Source organism: Oncorhynchus clarkii, chromosome 9, assembly GCF_045791955.1.
Source record: "Oncorhynchus clarkii lewisi isolate Uvic-CL-2024 chromosome 9, UVic_Ocla_1.0, whole genome shotgun sequence".
In the NCBI taxonomy this organism is placed as follows: domain Eukaryota; kingdom Metazoa; phylum Chordata; class Actinopteri; order Salmoniformes; family Salmonidae; genus Oncorhynchus; species Oncorhynchus clarkii.
In genome coordinates, this window is record NC_092155.1 from 50195429 (window position 1) to 50210135 (window position 14707).

General features: G+C 46.6%; 1 protein-coding gene across 2 annotated transcripts; it reads right to left on the bottom strand.

Annotated features, from left to right (window-relative positions):
* Nucleotides 1-208: 208 nt before the first annotated feature.
* Nucleotides 209-11452, bottom strand: LOC139416473 (protein FAM110A-like). 2 transcript variants are annotated; one of them, XM_071165103.1, is made up of 3 exons: nucleotides 11307-11452; nucleotides 3346-3665; nucleotides 209-3188 (listed from the first exon to the last, which is right to left on the bottom strand). In XM_071165103.1, exon 3 carries the CDS (start codon nucleotides 3178-3180, stop codon nucleotides 1795-1797), a length of 1386 nt encoding a protein of 461 aa, XP_071021204.1. In that variant the 5' UTR covers nucleotides 3181-3188; nucleotides 3346-3665; nucleotides 11307-11452; the 3' UTR covers nucleotides 209-1794. The 2 variants fall into 2 exon arrangements, with proteins under 2 accessions (XP_071021204.1, XP_071021205.1); XM_071165104.1 differs by having other exon boundaries at nucleotides 11319-11442.
* Between the last annotated feature and the right edge of the window lie 3255 nt (nucleotides 11453-14707).

Genomic DNA, 14707 nt, shown 5'->3' on the forward strand with positions numbered 1-14707 from the left:
TCATGCAAAACATTAGATTTGGGAATAGCTGTGGGTGTTCCTCTGGACCCGCATCACATTGAACATCTCAGAACTTAGCCTCTAAAAAACAGAGTCTATGTCCATATGCCGTCACAATGACCTTAAGACATTCAACTCAATGACAAACTCTACACCATTGAATATTTTGGTAGGCACTGAAAGCATAATCACTGACCAGGGAAATATATTTTTCCTAAAACTTTATTCTTTATTGACATGTTAAGAAAGACACCATGTTGCAAGTTGTAGCTTGACTCTTCTTTGGGCAGTCAGACACTGCTGACCTCAAAAGCACATCAACAGACCGTGGAGCTCAGTCCTAGACCTACACATCGTCTCACCACTGAGCCCTCCATCAGTCTCCGAGAGGAACAGGAAATCACATAAATAAACAGCCTCCCCTCTTTTCCCTTCACACAGAGCAGAGTGCCAGGGCTGGGGTCAATTCCATTCCAATCATTTGAAATGGAATTGACTCCAACCCTGCAGAGTGCATATTATCATTACACATACTTCAGAATTTAGTTACACACAACACTCACACTAATGTTGTGCGGGTGGCTGGTGCCTGGATTTTGTGTGCATATAATGTGTGGGTTTGTCTGTGTGTATGTTCACATAGATGCAACCAGATTGCACTTTTGTACAAAGCTTGAATGCTATGCACCAGTTGTTGAATAGTACGATTACAATAGTTTTGTAACAACTTCAAATTGCATTTTTAAAAGACATATTGGTCCATCTTCTCTGTAGGCTGACGAGGACACGCAGAACCGAAGTCACCCCCTGTTAACTTTCAGAGAATTCCCTCATTCCTACTCCAACCATCCTGATCCCCCTTCCATTGAGCAGTGTCAGACTTTCCTCACCTCCAATCCCAGACAGCACCCCTACCCATCCACCCTACACTTACCACAAGACTCTCATCCGCACCCAGACATACTTCCTCACTGAATAAACAGAAACACTAAACTGCACCAATGCTTGATTAGAGACCCTGCTCACCTGCAATACAGAGCTACAGATGTTACTCCGTCGTAGACCTGAAAACGTCTGTGTTTTCATTGTGTATTTGTGAGTACAGGTGATTGTGCTATGTTGAGATGACCCACAAATATATTGACTTTCACTTGCATGCTGGAATCAACATCAGCGGTATTAATGAAGTCTTAGAGCGAAGGTAAAAAAATAAAAAAAGCTTTCATGTTTCACAGTATCAACGGGGTTCTAAGTCTTACTTGCTCTTCACACACAGTCTATTCTTGCATCATCAGACTAGCTCCAACCCCAGTGCAGACACAAAAGGGCTCTGGGACCCTCTACACAGCATCCTTAGTACCTGTGTGACAGACAAACAGACAGCAGGGACCACAGCATCACTGGTCTACACCCATCAACATCATCCTCAGCATTCAGTCATTTCTATCCCTGACATGATTGCTTTCAATGTTTGTTTGAGAAGTGTGATTGCTTGTCCTGCTCTTCTAGGGAAGCAGTCCTGACCTGCAGCCCAGATGAATTCATGTGCTCCAGAGTGCTCTCCGACTTTGAAAGATTGATGGTTCAAAAATAATGCCCCCCCCTCCAAAAAAAAACGTATATTCTAAAACATGAGGTAAGGCAACAGAATAACAATGTCCTCCTTGAAACAAAAATAAAAAACAATATATACCAAAGACCCCTCAATGGTCTGTGGGATTTATCAATATTAAAAAAACAATGTGGGACAGGCCTGGGTATCATTCCAGAGCCTCCCTGTCCTGTCTCCTTCCTCTAAACATTGGACACAGCGTTGGAGTCCCGCGCCTGGCGGATCCCGTATAGCCACTTGATGACGCGAGCATTCCTCTCAATGACTGAGATTCCGTAGGGGACACGCTCCCCAGGTCGGGCAGGACCCTCCTCACCCTCGTCCTCCCCCTGTTCCTGGGCCTGCGCACACTCAGAGCTGGGGGTGCTGACGCTGCGCATCTTGGACACAGACACAATGTCTGAGCTGGCCCTGGCGAAGCGCTCCACTCCCCCCATGCCCTCTACCTCCTCTGGGTGCAGCCCACAGTAGTTGAAGAAGCGCTCCAGGTCGGCTGTGGCTCGTGAGTACCGGTCGCTCAGGTCAGACTTGGAGCGGTGTAGAGAGGGGTGTTTACGAGCCGAGCCGGGCCGAGACCCCCTGGAACTGGCTGAGGACATGCGGGTGAAAGCAGGAGAGGCTGGGGGCATCATACTGGCCCCGAACACCATGGGGCTGGGAGGCAGGTAGGGTGGGGAAGAGGGGAGAGCCTGCATGGGGGTGAGGGACAGAGGTTTAGTCTGGGGCTGCTGTGGAGGAGGTGGTGGGGCCTGTGGCTGGGCTACCTGGGGCTGGGCAGTCTGTCTGGGCTTGATCGGAGGCCGGAGGTGGGTCCTCAGGGGCTTCCTCACCTCAGCCTGGGGCCTAACATCCACCCTGCGCACCGTCACTGAGTTTGGAGTGCTGTAGGGCACTGGCACCCCCACCCTGATGCCCCGTGCTGGGACAGGAGGTGGCAGGCGGCTGGGCTCGGCAGGGGAGGCCTGGCTGTTGTTGTTAAAGGGAGAGGTGGAAGAGGAGGATGTGGAGGAGGTGTTGCAGTTATTAACATGTTTAAAGTCGTTCAGGACTCGGTTGCTCCTCTCCTGGTCAGCTAAGAGTCTATTCCCCATGCTGTTCCCTCCTGATGAAGGAGAGGAGGCAGAGGGCGAGGAAGGGACGGGAGACGGGGAGCAGTGCAGGGGTCCATCACACACGTTGATGAGGTTGTTGAGGATATCCAGGTTAAGAGGGGGTCCCCTCCGCCACCCTACCCCTCCTGTGTTCTCTGAGTCAGCCGGCCGCCGCGGGACCTTGCGGGCCGGGGGGGCATTGATCCGACACTGCAGCATCATGCCTGGGGACAGCAGAGGCTTGCGGATGATGGGTGGTTTGACAGGTTCCTGCCTGGTGAGCACCACCTGCTGGCTCTTCACATACTTGGCCTTGTCCGCCTCCAGACGCTCCACCGCGCTCAGCTTACGGGCTCCAGGCTCCGCGGGCCGCCGGAAGTAGTCGGGTCCCTTGTTGAGGATGCGGAAAGGCATGGCTGAGGTGAAGGGGACCCCCACCAGGCACCCGTCCGAGGGCCGGAGGGTCTCTACAGGCATTTTGGGGTCTGAAAGAAAAGCAGAGAGAAAAGTAAAACAGTGAGACAGTAATGGTCAACGTCCTTTTTGTGCTCACAACTGTCTCAAGCCAGAGAAAATAGGTGTTTTGCACAGCCCCTTTATCCCCCCCCTCCCTCTCACCCAAGGACCAATTAACTTTCTTACCGGTTTATCTGCTACTGCTGCTGCTCTTACTTCTCCTTTTCTTCTTCCTTTCTTCACGTCGTCCCTATCTGTCCTCTTCACTGAAAGGCTAATTGTGGAACAGGGTCACCATGGTTCACATTCCACATCAGTCCGGCTCAGTGACCCAATGGGGGCAGATCCTGGGGTTAGCCTAGCTGCCGCTGGTTGGTAACTAGATCACACAGGCAGACTGACAGAGCAACTCAATCTCCTGATCCTTCTGTCTGTCCCGGAAAAGCAACAGATCTGGTAGTTCCACAGATTCTCAGGGTTCCTGGAGTGAAGCTCCAGCAGGGCTCCTGGAGAGGAAAGAGAGAGAGAGGAAGACTGTCAGACTAACAGGAGAATCGCCCTGTAACGTTACTGCTCCACATTAACAAACGCACACTGGAGCACTCTTAAGCAAAAGGACAGCAGACCGGCCGGCTTTAATACGCCATCCGACTCCTCCCCTAAACACACTCACTGCCTCCGGCTGCTGAGTCCCAATGCAGCCAATCACAGGCCAGACAGGGAATCTCAGCAGGGCAGGGAGGGGTGGAGGTTGGGAGCTACGCTGCTATTGGCTTTAGTCAAAGGATTCTGACCAATTGCACCCCTCCCCCCACTGACAACAAAACAAACTGAATTTTCATTCAAATGAAATTATTTGAAAGGGAGAAGAAAAAAGGGGGAGAGGTGGGTAAAAAAGCTGCAATATTTTACATCGAATTGCATCAAACAGGGTCTTATTAAAACATTTCAACATCCTCAACTGCTCTACTTGTTCTGCTTTTTGTTCAACACTATAGCCATACAGTGAGAGAAAGTATGTGAAGAAATATGAGAAGAGCAAAACTGTAAAGACATCAGCCGATCATGTTTCATATCCTCTCAATCTCAGGAGCATCACATCTTCCTGGTAAAGATTGGACTTTTTAAAGTACTCTTAATACATGTGGAGAAAGAAGAGAATTGCTCCCTTGCTGTTCCCATGTCTATGCTCACAGCCGATGACAGCTGCTCTCGTCCACCAATTCTGTCTCCTCCTTTCTTGATCCCCAGTTTCAGAGGAATTGAAAAGCAATTCCGAATGTAATTTTTTTTCATTACAGTTACACCATCAAAGCCCCGGATTACATCACACTGAGCGTTACTGCTGGCTGGGCTCATCTCTTTCCCCTTATCACCACCATGATCATATTCCGCTGTACATTTTTCTATTAATCTTTTAATAGCCTTGCTGTCTCCCAGAGCTCATGTCCCCCCTCTCCAGCAGCATCAGAGAGAGAAAGCAGGACCGACAGGCATCAGCCCGTACTACTAACAACGCACACGCCTCCTTTCATCCTCTGCATGTGACAAACCAAAAGGAGAAATCTCCACCGAAATAGAGCATAGAATTCTAGTAGGAAATGCCTTGATATGCCACATCCTGCTATGAAATAATGTAAAATGTAGTATGACCCTGAGTCTACCAGTCAGCTAACAAAACTTAGGGGAATGGATAGATATGAACATAGGAATGGAATGGTTAGTGTACCGTACAGTGTGCAAACACTCAAAGGGTCTGTATAACAGGTGAGCCATAGGGAGCATGGAGAGAACAGAGAAATAACAGGAAGGACGTGACTGTAATCATGACAGTGGCACATAAAACAAGGTTGCATTGCCTTGTGCAGTTCAATCTCTTCTCACACACACACGTCTCGAAGAGGCAGGTCTTTTAATAGCTGGCACAGTTGCTCAGGCAGAGGGGTGAGGTGGCTGGCAGGCTCTCTGGTGTCTGTGCTAGACCCCGACCCAGTCATCATTCACATCCACAGTTACTGTACAGCGCTTCAAACATGCAGGCGAGGCTGCAACCCTACAGGGCCACTGACATACACACGAGGGCAGGACACTGTCAAACACTCCAACACAGCAGCTAGTGGTCAAAGGCTAGACCAATCTCAGACAGACAGTACCCTTTCCAGAACCCACATTTTCATTCAGACAAGAGACTCAGTAACCCCCCTGACCTAAATCAACTGCCCAATTAACTACCACAAGCCTGCTAGTGTCTGGTTACCATTATTGTATCGTTACACATGCTGGATGTAATTACACAAACAAATTACTGTTCTGGTAATTATCATAAACCTCTCCTGTTCCTGGTGATAAGAGAGGGTAATCATTTTCTTCCTGGACGGTGCCACTGCCCACATAAAACCCACCCTAACAGATGGCATAATCCTGAAATCCACTCTCCATCCCCTCGCTTTGTTATCTGTGCCCACAGCCAGTGATACGGCTATGAATCCCAAATGCTGTGTATTAACAAGGAAGGTGTGTAAACACAACCTACCCATCTCTTCCTGAAGCACCAGCCATTGTCATTCAGAGGTAGATCCACAGTTGTTGCCGCATTTACAAATTAAGATTTACCCCAGTGTTTTACCCAAAAGGCTCAGACTTTTGTTTTCATCACAGGCCAGCACCCGTGTCTCACTGGGTCATGGGTCCAGCGGAGCTGCACTAACTTGGAGCCCAGGCAAGGCCCAGGGTACTTCGAAGCTGGCATCTACGTAACAATATGGCTAGATAAACTTTTAAAAAACGCCACAAAGGTTGTTGATTCTGGCCGCCACAAGTCTTTAGTGTCCACACGCCTGATGGAAACACAATAACACTGGCGCTAACATTAACATAAAACACTGGCGACACCCTGGTGCGAGGGTAAAGGCGTTCCACATGCTTCCCAGAATCAGATCTCATTGGCAAAAAAGCCAATTAATGACAGACTTCTTGACTTTTCTTAGATTAATTGTGACTATTGAGGAATTGTCCTGGCTACAGCGTCTCAAAATGGACAAACAGTACTATTGCCGCTTTTTTCTCATTTTTCAAGCGACGGTCTTTTAAGGGAGTATGTGAGCCCATCGTTCGGGTAGCCAGCCGAACTAAAGCAGTCTCATTGGAAAGGCACCAACACAGTGCAGGTCCATAACCTAACAATGCATTTTGGGTGTGGTTGTGTAAACGTCAATGTCATACTGGTTTTTGTTTTTGTATTGTTGTTTATCACTTGTTTTCTTTGGTGCAAATACATTCAACTTTAACTAGTTCCTGCCCCAGGCTGAGGTGTGAACTGATCTAATAACTAGAGGCCCTCAGCAACCTGGCAACTGTACAGGGGGGGGTTCGGGGGAAAGAATGGGCCAGGAATACCTCCTGTCAGAAATAAAAACACCTCCAATTGCATGACATGCTGCCTGCCTGGCTGAACATTCAACTACATCACTCACTGTGGTTGGAATGACCACAAATGGAGAATGGAAATAGCTGTGCTCTCCCTAACCAGGCTCACAGCAATATTCTACCTCTGTTTCGTTGAGTGTACAGTTTTTCATCCAGCTGATGATTAGTGGAGAATGCTATGCCTTATGAGAAAAGCACATGAAGCCACAGGTGCTCCATCTATCTGTGGTCAGCACCAACCCAGTGGCCTCTTGCTGAAAGGAAAAAGCAGCCCACAGAGTACATGGCAAGAGAGCCATGAGGGGTAATTACAAGGGAATTATGTGACTGGAAGCAATTTGCTTCTCCCATAATATCTATCACGTGACAGAGACGGAGACAGAGAGCAGGGGGTTTTAAGAGACAGTGAGGAAGAGGTCAGGACTGAACAGAGGAATTCCTGAAGAATACAGCCTTACTATTCATATGCTTCAGGATAAAGAGGGCTTCCGTCAGGCAGTGGTGCTATTGTAAAGGGTTAAAGTGGCAGACAGTAGTCTTGGAAAGCAGTTTCAAGTCAGGAGCCAAGCGAGCCTGCCAATCAGGAGTCAGTTGGTTTCCCCAGTAGCCTTGGCCTGCTGGACATTGACCTCAGAGTGAAGGACAACAACAGGGGTGCCACCTTCTACAGAAGAGTCACCACAGAAAGAGGGGGAAGCGAAGCTGCCATTGGCCGTGGTTTCTCAGGTAGGCTACATCACACATATAGAAGGAAGCAGTGACTCATTTCACAACAGGAAACGTGACCAAGATGGATATACAAACAAACACAGTGAGATGGTGTGACTGACTGTTTGTCCTGCTGGACTGAGAGGCTAGAGGACCCTGCAGAGCTGTGAACTCACATCACTTTGCGGAGCTATGCATGTATTGGCCTTCTCCACTAATCTAACAGGCCAACTACAGAGCAAGGAAATTTATAAAATGTCAGACTTGATAACCTCACTCACAGCAAAAAGTAAAACCTGTAAAAAGAGCAAAACCAAGATTGCTCTACTAAAAACAACCATTGGCAACCCAATGGATAGCACAGAGACTGATTGTCACCACTAACCCCACCACCCACTGTGCTCCAGATTTATGGTCACCCAACAGTTCAGAGGTTATCAACCACTGTCTCCAGGGGGTGATTTAAGAGGTTTTACTGGAGTAAAGAAGATAAGTTTTACCAGGAGAGGACTGCTGCTGCAACTCCACAGTATCAGCAAATCTCATGGGATCTAAAACCTGTAACCTTATGGCATAGGGTCAATGTATATATCCTCCACACACACACATGTTGAACTGCATTAAAGTTAGGCTAATGCAGATTGGGCTGAGAGATGGATGGCGAGAAACCCCATACTAGAGTGTCCGTTAGGGTACAAGTACAGATGTTCTCTGTGCCTGCCAACACCCCCGCCCTAACAATCACACACCCAGCAGGACAAAGTCAACAGAGAGTCAGATTAGAGCTAGTCATTGGAGCATAACTCCCCCTCTAAACCATCACTGTCTGTCTATGGCTTCAGGATACAAAATCCCATTCACAATTACATACACTGGAGATCCCAACTGACCGTCTACTCTACTGCCCCCCACCCCCCTCACACAGACAGATGTCGCACACAAACATGCACACACACAAAATACATCCTTCACACTGACCCATCTCTCGCTAAACTGAGCAGTGTATAACCGTGTGTGGCCTAGGCTAAATGAGGAGGTAATGAAACAACAGCAGGTGGTACAGCGCTCCTTAGGGGAGCTAAGCTCTGTAGCGCAAACATACGGACAAAGACATCTGTAATTTGTCCACATTAGCCCACTAGAAAAAAAGAGAAAGGGGTTCAAAGAGTTCTGAAAGTAGGGCCTACCAGGAAAAACACTCATTAGTCATGTTGACAGAGGATTAGACAGTGTTCCATATAGCCCATATCACCCTAACAAATCAAAGTGTTCCAACTCAATCTCAATTGTCATCTCTCTATTATAAAATGTTCACAAGCATTTGTGTTTCTCTGAAAACCCTAGGGCTCAGTGTTCAGTCCCCTGCTGAGCAACCTTACGACCCTTGCGTCCCTCCTCATCATGACTAATCTTAATGTTAGATAACACAGTATAGAAAAGACAATTACACAGTCCTGGCCTTTACTGTGGTAGCTCAGCCTAAGGGGAAAGAGATAGGGAGTACAAATCCCCCCTCAGCAATGAATGTATTCCAAAATACAGGCGCGGGCGCAATCACATAGACATGTCCCTAGCCAGCCAGCCAGTAATCACAGAGACGTGATGCTGGGGAAGAGAGTGGCCGGGCTGAGTCGTCGGCGGTGCCTCAGTGTTGGCTTTGCCAGAGAACCCCACAGACACGCTTCGCAGTCATCATCCAATGATTAACCCCTAGAATCCCATGTTGTTTTGCCATATGCAGGCAGAAAGCCCAAAGTGCCCCTGAGAGAGTGGTGATGTTCTGTTTGTTTTAGCTGAGGGCCAGAGGAGATACGGCCACTATACACTAGCCTATACACACAGGCTGACGGCAGAGACAAAACATTCCCCAGCCAACATGTGATTCTGACTTAAAGCTACATTACCCCAACTGCCCTACATGATTATCGTCACCATGGTTTTCAACATGCTCATTCTCAAATGCATTGTTGGCAAGAATGTGTTTACTCTTAAATTCTTCCACTGCCATACATACTTTCACCCAATTAGGGAAAGAGATGATTGTCTTGAAGCAGAGCTGCCAACTTTTATAATCAAGGCCAGTATTTAGGTTAGGAAAATTCAAACAACCAAGAGACCACAGGAGCCAGAGAGGATGGACAGCGGCTGTGTCTAATGGATAGAAGTCTCCATATGATAGGTTTTCACTACAGTCAGAAGTTTACATTCACTTTAGCCAAATACATTTAAACTCAGTTTCACAATTCCTGACAATTAATACTAGTAAAATTCCCTGGCTTAGGTCAGTTAGGATCACCACTTCATTTTAAGAATGTGAAATATCAGAATAATAGTGGAGGGAGACTAATTTCTGCTTATATTTCTTTCATCACATCCCCAGTGGGTCAGAAATGTACATACTCAATTAGCATTTGGTAGCATTGCCTGTAAATTGTTTAACTTGGGTCAAACATTTTGGGTAGCCTTCCACAAGCTTCCCACAATAAATTGGGTGAATTTTGGCTCATTCCTCCTGACAGAGCTGGTGTAACTGAGTCAGGTTAGTAGGCCTCCTTGCTCGCACACACTTTTTCAGTTCTGCCCACAAATGTACTATGGGATTAAGGTCAGGGCTTTGTGATGACCACTCCAATACCTTGACTTTGTTGTCCTTAAGCCATTTTGCCACAACTTTGGAAGTATGCTTGGTGGTCATTGTCCATTTGGAAGACCCATTTACGACCAAGCTTTAACTTCCTGACTGATGTCTTGAGATGTTGCTTCAATATATCTACGTAATTTTCCTTCTCATGATGACATTTATTTTGAAGTGCACCAGTCCCTCCTGCAGCAAAGCACCACAACATGATGCTGCCACCTCCGTGCTTCACGGTTGGGATGGTGTTCTTCGGCTTGCAAGCGTCCCCCTTTTTCCTCCAAATATAACGATGGTCATTATGGCCAAACAGTTCTATTTTTGTTTCATCAGACCAGAGGAGATTTCTCCAAAAAGTATGATCTTTGTCCCCATGTGCAGTTACAAACCGTAGTCTGGCTTTTTTAATTGCGGTTTTGGAGCAGTGGCTTCTTCCTTGCCGAGCGGCCTTTCAAGTTCTGTCGATATAGGACTCGTTTTACTGTGGATATAGATACTTTTCTATCTGTTTCCTCCGGCATCTTCACAAGGTCCTTTGCTGTTGTTCTGGGATCGATTTGCACTTTTCACACCAAAGTACGTTCATCTCTAGGAGACAGAACGCGTCTCCTTGCTGAGCGGAATGACAGCTGCGTGGTCCCATGGTGTTTATACTTGCGTACTATTGTTTGTACAGATGAACGTGGTACCTTCAGGCGTATGGAAATTGCTCCCAAGGATGAACCAGACTTGTGGAGGTCTACAATTTTTTTTCCTGAAGTCTTGGCTGATTTCTTTTGATTTTCCCATGATGTCAAGCAAAGAGCCACTGAGTTTGAAGGTAGGCCTCGAAATACATCCACAGGTACACCTCCAATTGACTCAAATTATGTCAATTAGCCTAACATAATTTTCTGGAATTTCCCAAGCTGTTTAAAAGGCACAGTCAACATGTTACCTTCTGACCCACTGGAATTGTGATACAGTGAATTATAAGTGAAATAAACTGTCTGTAAACAATTATTGGAAAAATTACTTGTGTCATGCACGAAGTAGATGTCCTAACCGACTTGCCAAATCTATAGTTCGTTAACAAGAAATTTGTGGAGTGGTTGAAAAACTAGTTTTAATGACTCCAACCTAAGTGTATGTAAACTTCCGACTTCAACTGTATACTGCAAAATTACAAATTACATGCATCTAGTTACAAATGGAATGTGCTTCGGGTTAATATGAATATCATTTACATTCTGGAGTACAAAAGTTACTTCCCATGAGTCAAAGTTTGGTTACCTAAAATAACAGAACGCCCAAGCCCCCTGGTGTAGAATCAAACAAACACAAACCACTTCTAAACACTCCGGCTGTTTGGTCAGCTCGTCCAGATAGTCCTACTTACTTGTGTGTCCACGAGTGGAATCCTCAGCGGAGTTTCAAAGATCTGGACAAGAACACTGGAGAATCAAGCCCTCTAGAATGAAAGCTGACTATGAGAATGTAGAGCATGCATCTGGGTCCTGAGTGAGTGTGTGTATGCGGAGTTCTGCTTGAACACAAATCTGTAGAGGCTGGTTCACTCCCTCACTAAAATACTCCTCCTCCTGCGCTCACTCCACCCTTTGCCTTGAATCAGGAACAGCCACTCTGGAGGCAGGAAGCAGCCAGGCAGGGTCTCTTCCTCAGTCACGTGAGATCCCTTACACTTTCTTCCCATTTAAAGGGTTAGCCGAGACAAATTTTCCTTTACCTGTTACAGATGAGCAAAGGAATGGTCCCAGTGAAGGATTCCAGTAAACTGCGAAACAAAATTTAAAGCATCATTTTTAACCATCATAAAATAATTTGTCCCTAACAAACCCATGAACAAATAATCTCTGAACCGTTCTATGGACTTTCACTTTCCCCAGAGGTTATTCCAGCTGAAAAACACCTCTGGTCTGTTAGACAACGTGATATACCTCAGAGAAAGCTGGGTGAAAGACAAGAAAATCACGTGCCGGTGTGGCTGAGGATATAGCCCGTCAGTAAGCCTGGTTGGCCTGTGTTACAGCAGCAGTCCTACTGGGAATACATGGAAAGGACTAGGCTGTGTTACCCAGCCCTGTGTGAGACTATATCCAAGTCCATTCATATCAGCAGCTTGATGGCTTCCTATAAGCAAGGCCCAGACTTTACAGTACTTCTCTTCTACGGTCCAAAACATGCACGTCTTGCTTATTTATGGCCAACCGATGTGTAGGGTGCTATGGACAGGGCTCTGTGGGTAGAATTATGAAACTACCCTCTCATTTTCCTGACACAGCACAGTGAGAATCGCACTGGCCTTCCACTCAAAATCACGCTAGCTAGCTGTGTGTGTATGGTAAAGAACATCAACACTAAAATAGTGTAATATTTATGTCATGATTTAAAAACGTCCAGTTAATAACATTTTATCCCACCAAATAATGTCCTCTCTCAGGGTCTCATAAAAAAAAAAAAACAGAGCACAGCGAGACCAGTCCGATCAGAGAAATCTGTCTTGCCTCTCCCCGAGTAAGTCATCTGCAGAACTCCAGCGACGAACATCCCTATGATCCCACACCGCCTAAAGCTGAACCCCCTGCAGACAGACCGTCAAGTTACCTTCTCTCCTCCTCCATCCTCTGCTGCGTTGAAACCGACACCACTCTGCCAGGGGAACAAGCTCAGCAGAGGAACTACTGAACATCAATAACAACTTCCAAAGTGTACCCAGTGGCTATGGTAATGTATCGCCATGGGAACCCAAGTGTAGTTGAGCGTACCCGACAACTGCTCCTGTTCCACCTGCGCTAGCCGCAAGGTAGGTGTCAGAGGATTTAACGGAGTGAGTGTATGATTGGTATTCTCCCGCTATAACAGCTACTGTATGGCTGACTGCTACATCAGATTCTCCATAACAATCCATGTTGTGCATTTTTTTTTTAGTTGAGAGTGAAAAGGCATATGGGGTGCAGGTTCACTATTACAGCAGGATCAGCCCAGCTCCCACAACAGATAAGCCTGGCCTCAGGGCTCAGACACACACACACACATTCCACAGGACAGACTGTAAGCCAGTCTGACGCGCTCACATTACTGTTCCATATTACACATCAGCATGCCCAAGCAGGCCCTAGCTCTAACTGTTGTGGAACACACACACACACACACACACAACAGCTGTGGCAGTCATTGAATATTGGATTATGGTAGTTGACCAGCAAAATGGCTGTGGTCACCATATATACACACACACACACACAAAATGGCCCGGAGGCCGGACATCCCGCAACCTTGTTTAAATGGACAAAAAAAAAGTGCTTCTCTTTCAAAAACAAGGACATTTCTAAGTGACCCTAAACTTTTGAATGGTAGTGTGCACACACACACTACATTCAGAAAGTATTCCAATCCCTTGACTTCTTCCACATTGTTACATTACAGCTTAATTCTAAAACGGATTAAATACTTCTTTCCCCTCAATCTAAACACAATACCCCATAACGATGAAGGGAAAAAAACAGGTTTGTAATCATTTTTTGGCAAATTTATTACAAATAAATAAAGGAGAAATAATAAAGACCCTTTGCTATGAGACTCGAAATTGAGCTCAGGTGCATCCAGTTTCCATTGATCATCCTTGAGATGTTTCTACAACTTGGTTGGAGTCCCCCTGTGGTACATTCAATGAATTGGACATTATTTGGAAAGGCACCCACCTGTCTATATAAGGTCCCACAGTTGACAGTGCATGTCAGAGCAAAACCAAGCCATGAGGACGAAGGAATTGTCCGTAGACAGGATTGTCAAGGCAACAGATCTGGGGAAGGGTACAAAACAATTCTGCAGAATTGAAGGTCCCCAAGAACACAGTGGCCTTAAATGGGATTAGCTTGGAAGTACCAAGACCCTTCCTAGAGCTGGCCGCCCGGCCAAACTCTGTCGGGTGAGAAGGGCCTTAGTCAGGGATGTGACCAAGAACCCGATGGTCACTCTGACAGAGCTCAAGAGTTCCTAGGTGGAGATGGGAGAACCTTCCAGAAGGGCAAACTTCTCTGCAGCACTCCACCAAGCAGGCCTTTATGTTATAGTGGCCAGAGGGAAGCCACTCCTCAGTAAAAAGGCACATGACAGGCCGCTTGGGAGTTTGCCAAAAGGCACCTAAAGGACTCTCAGACCATGAGAAACAAGATTCTCTGGTCTGATGAAACCAAGATTGAACTCTTTGGCCTGATTGCCAAGCGTCAAGTCTGGAGGAAACCTAGCACCATCCCTACGGTGAAGTCCTTGGTAGCAACATCATGCTGTGGGGATGTTTTTCAGCGGAAGGGACTGGGAGACAATTCAGGAGAGGGTAAGATGAATGGAGCAAAGCACAAAGAGTTGGGCGAAGGTTCCCCTTCCAACAGGACAATTACCCTAAGCACACAGCCAAGACAACGCAGGAGTGGCTTCCGGACAAGTCTCTGAATTTCCTTGAGTGGCCCAGCCAGAGCCCGTACTTGAACCTGATCAAACATCTCTGGAGAGACCTGAAAATAGCTGTGCAGTGACGCTCCCCATCCAACCTGACAGAGCCGGAGATGATCTGCAGAGAACAAATGGGAGAAACTGCCCAAAATACAGATGGGTATGACGCTACAAGCTTGGCACAAGAAGATTCAAGGCTGTAATCGCTGCCAAAGGTGCTTCAACAAAGTACTGAGTAAAGGGTCTGGATACTTATGTAACATTTACATTTTTGTGATAAAAACCCATTTTTGTTTTGTCATTATGGGGTGTGTAGATTGATGTGGG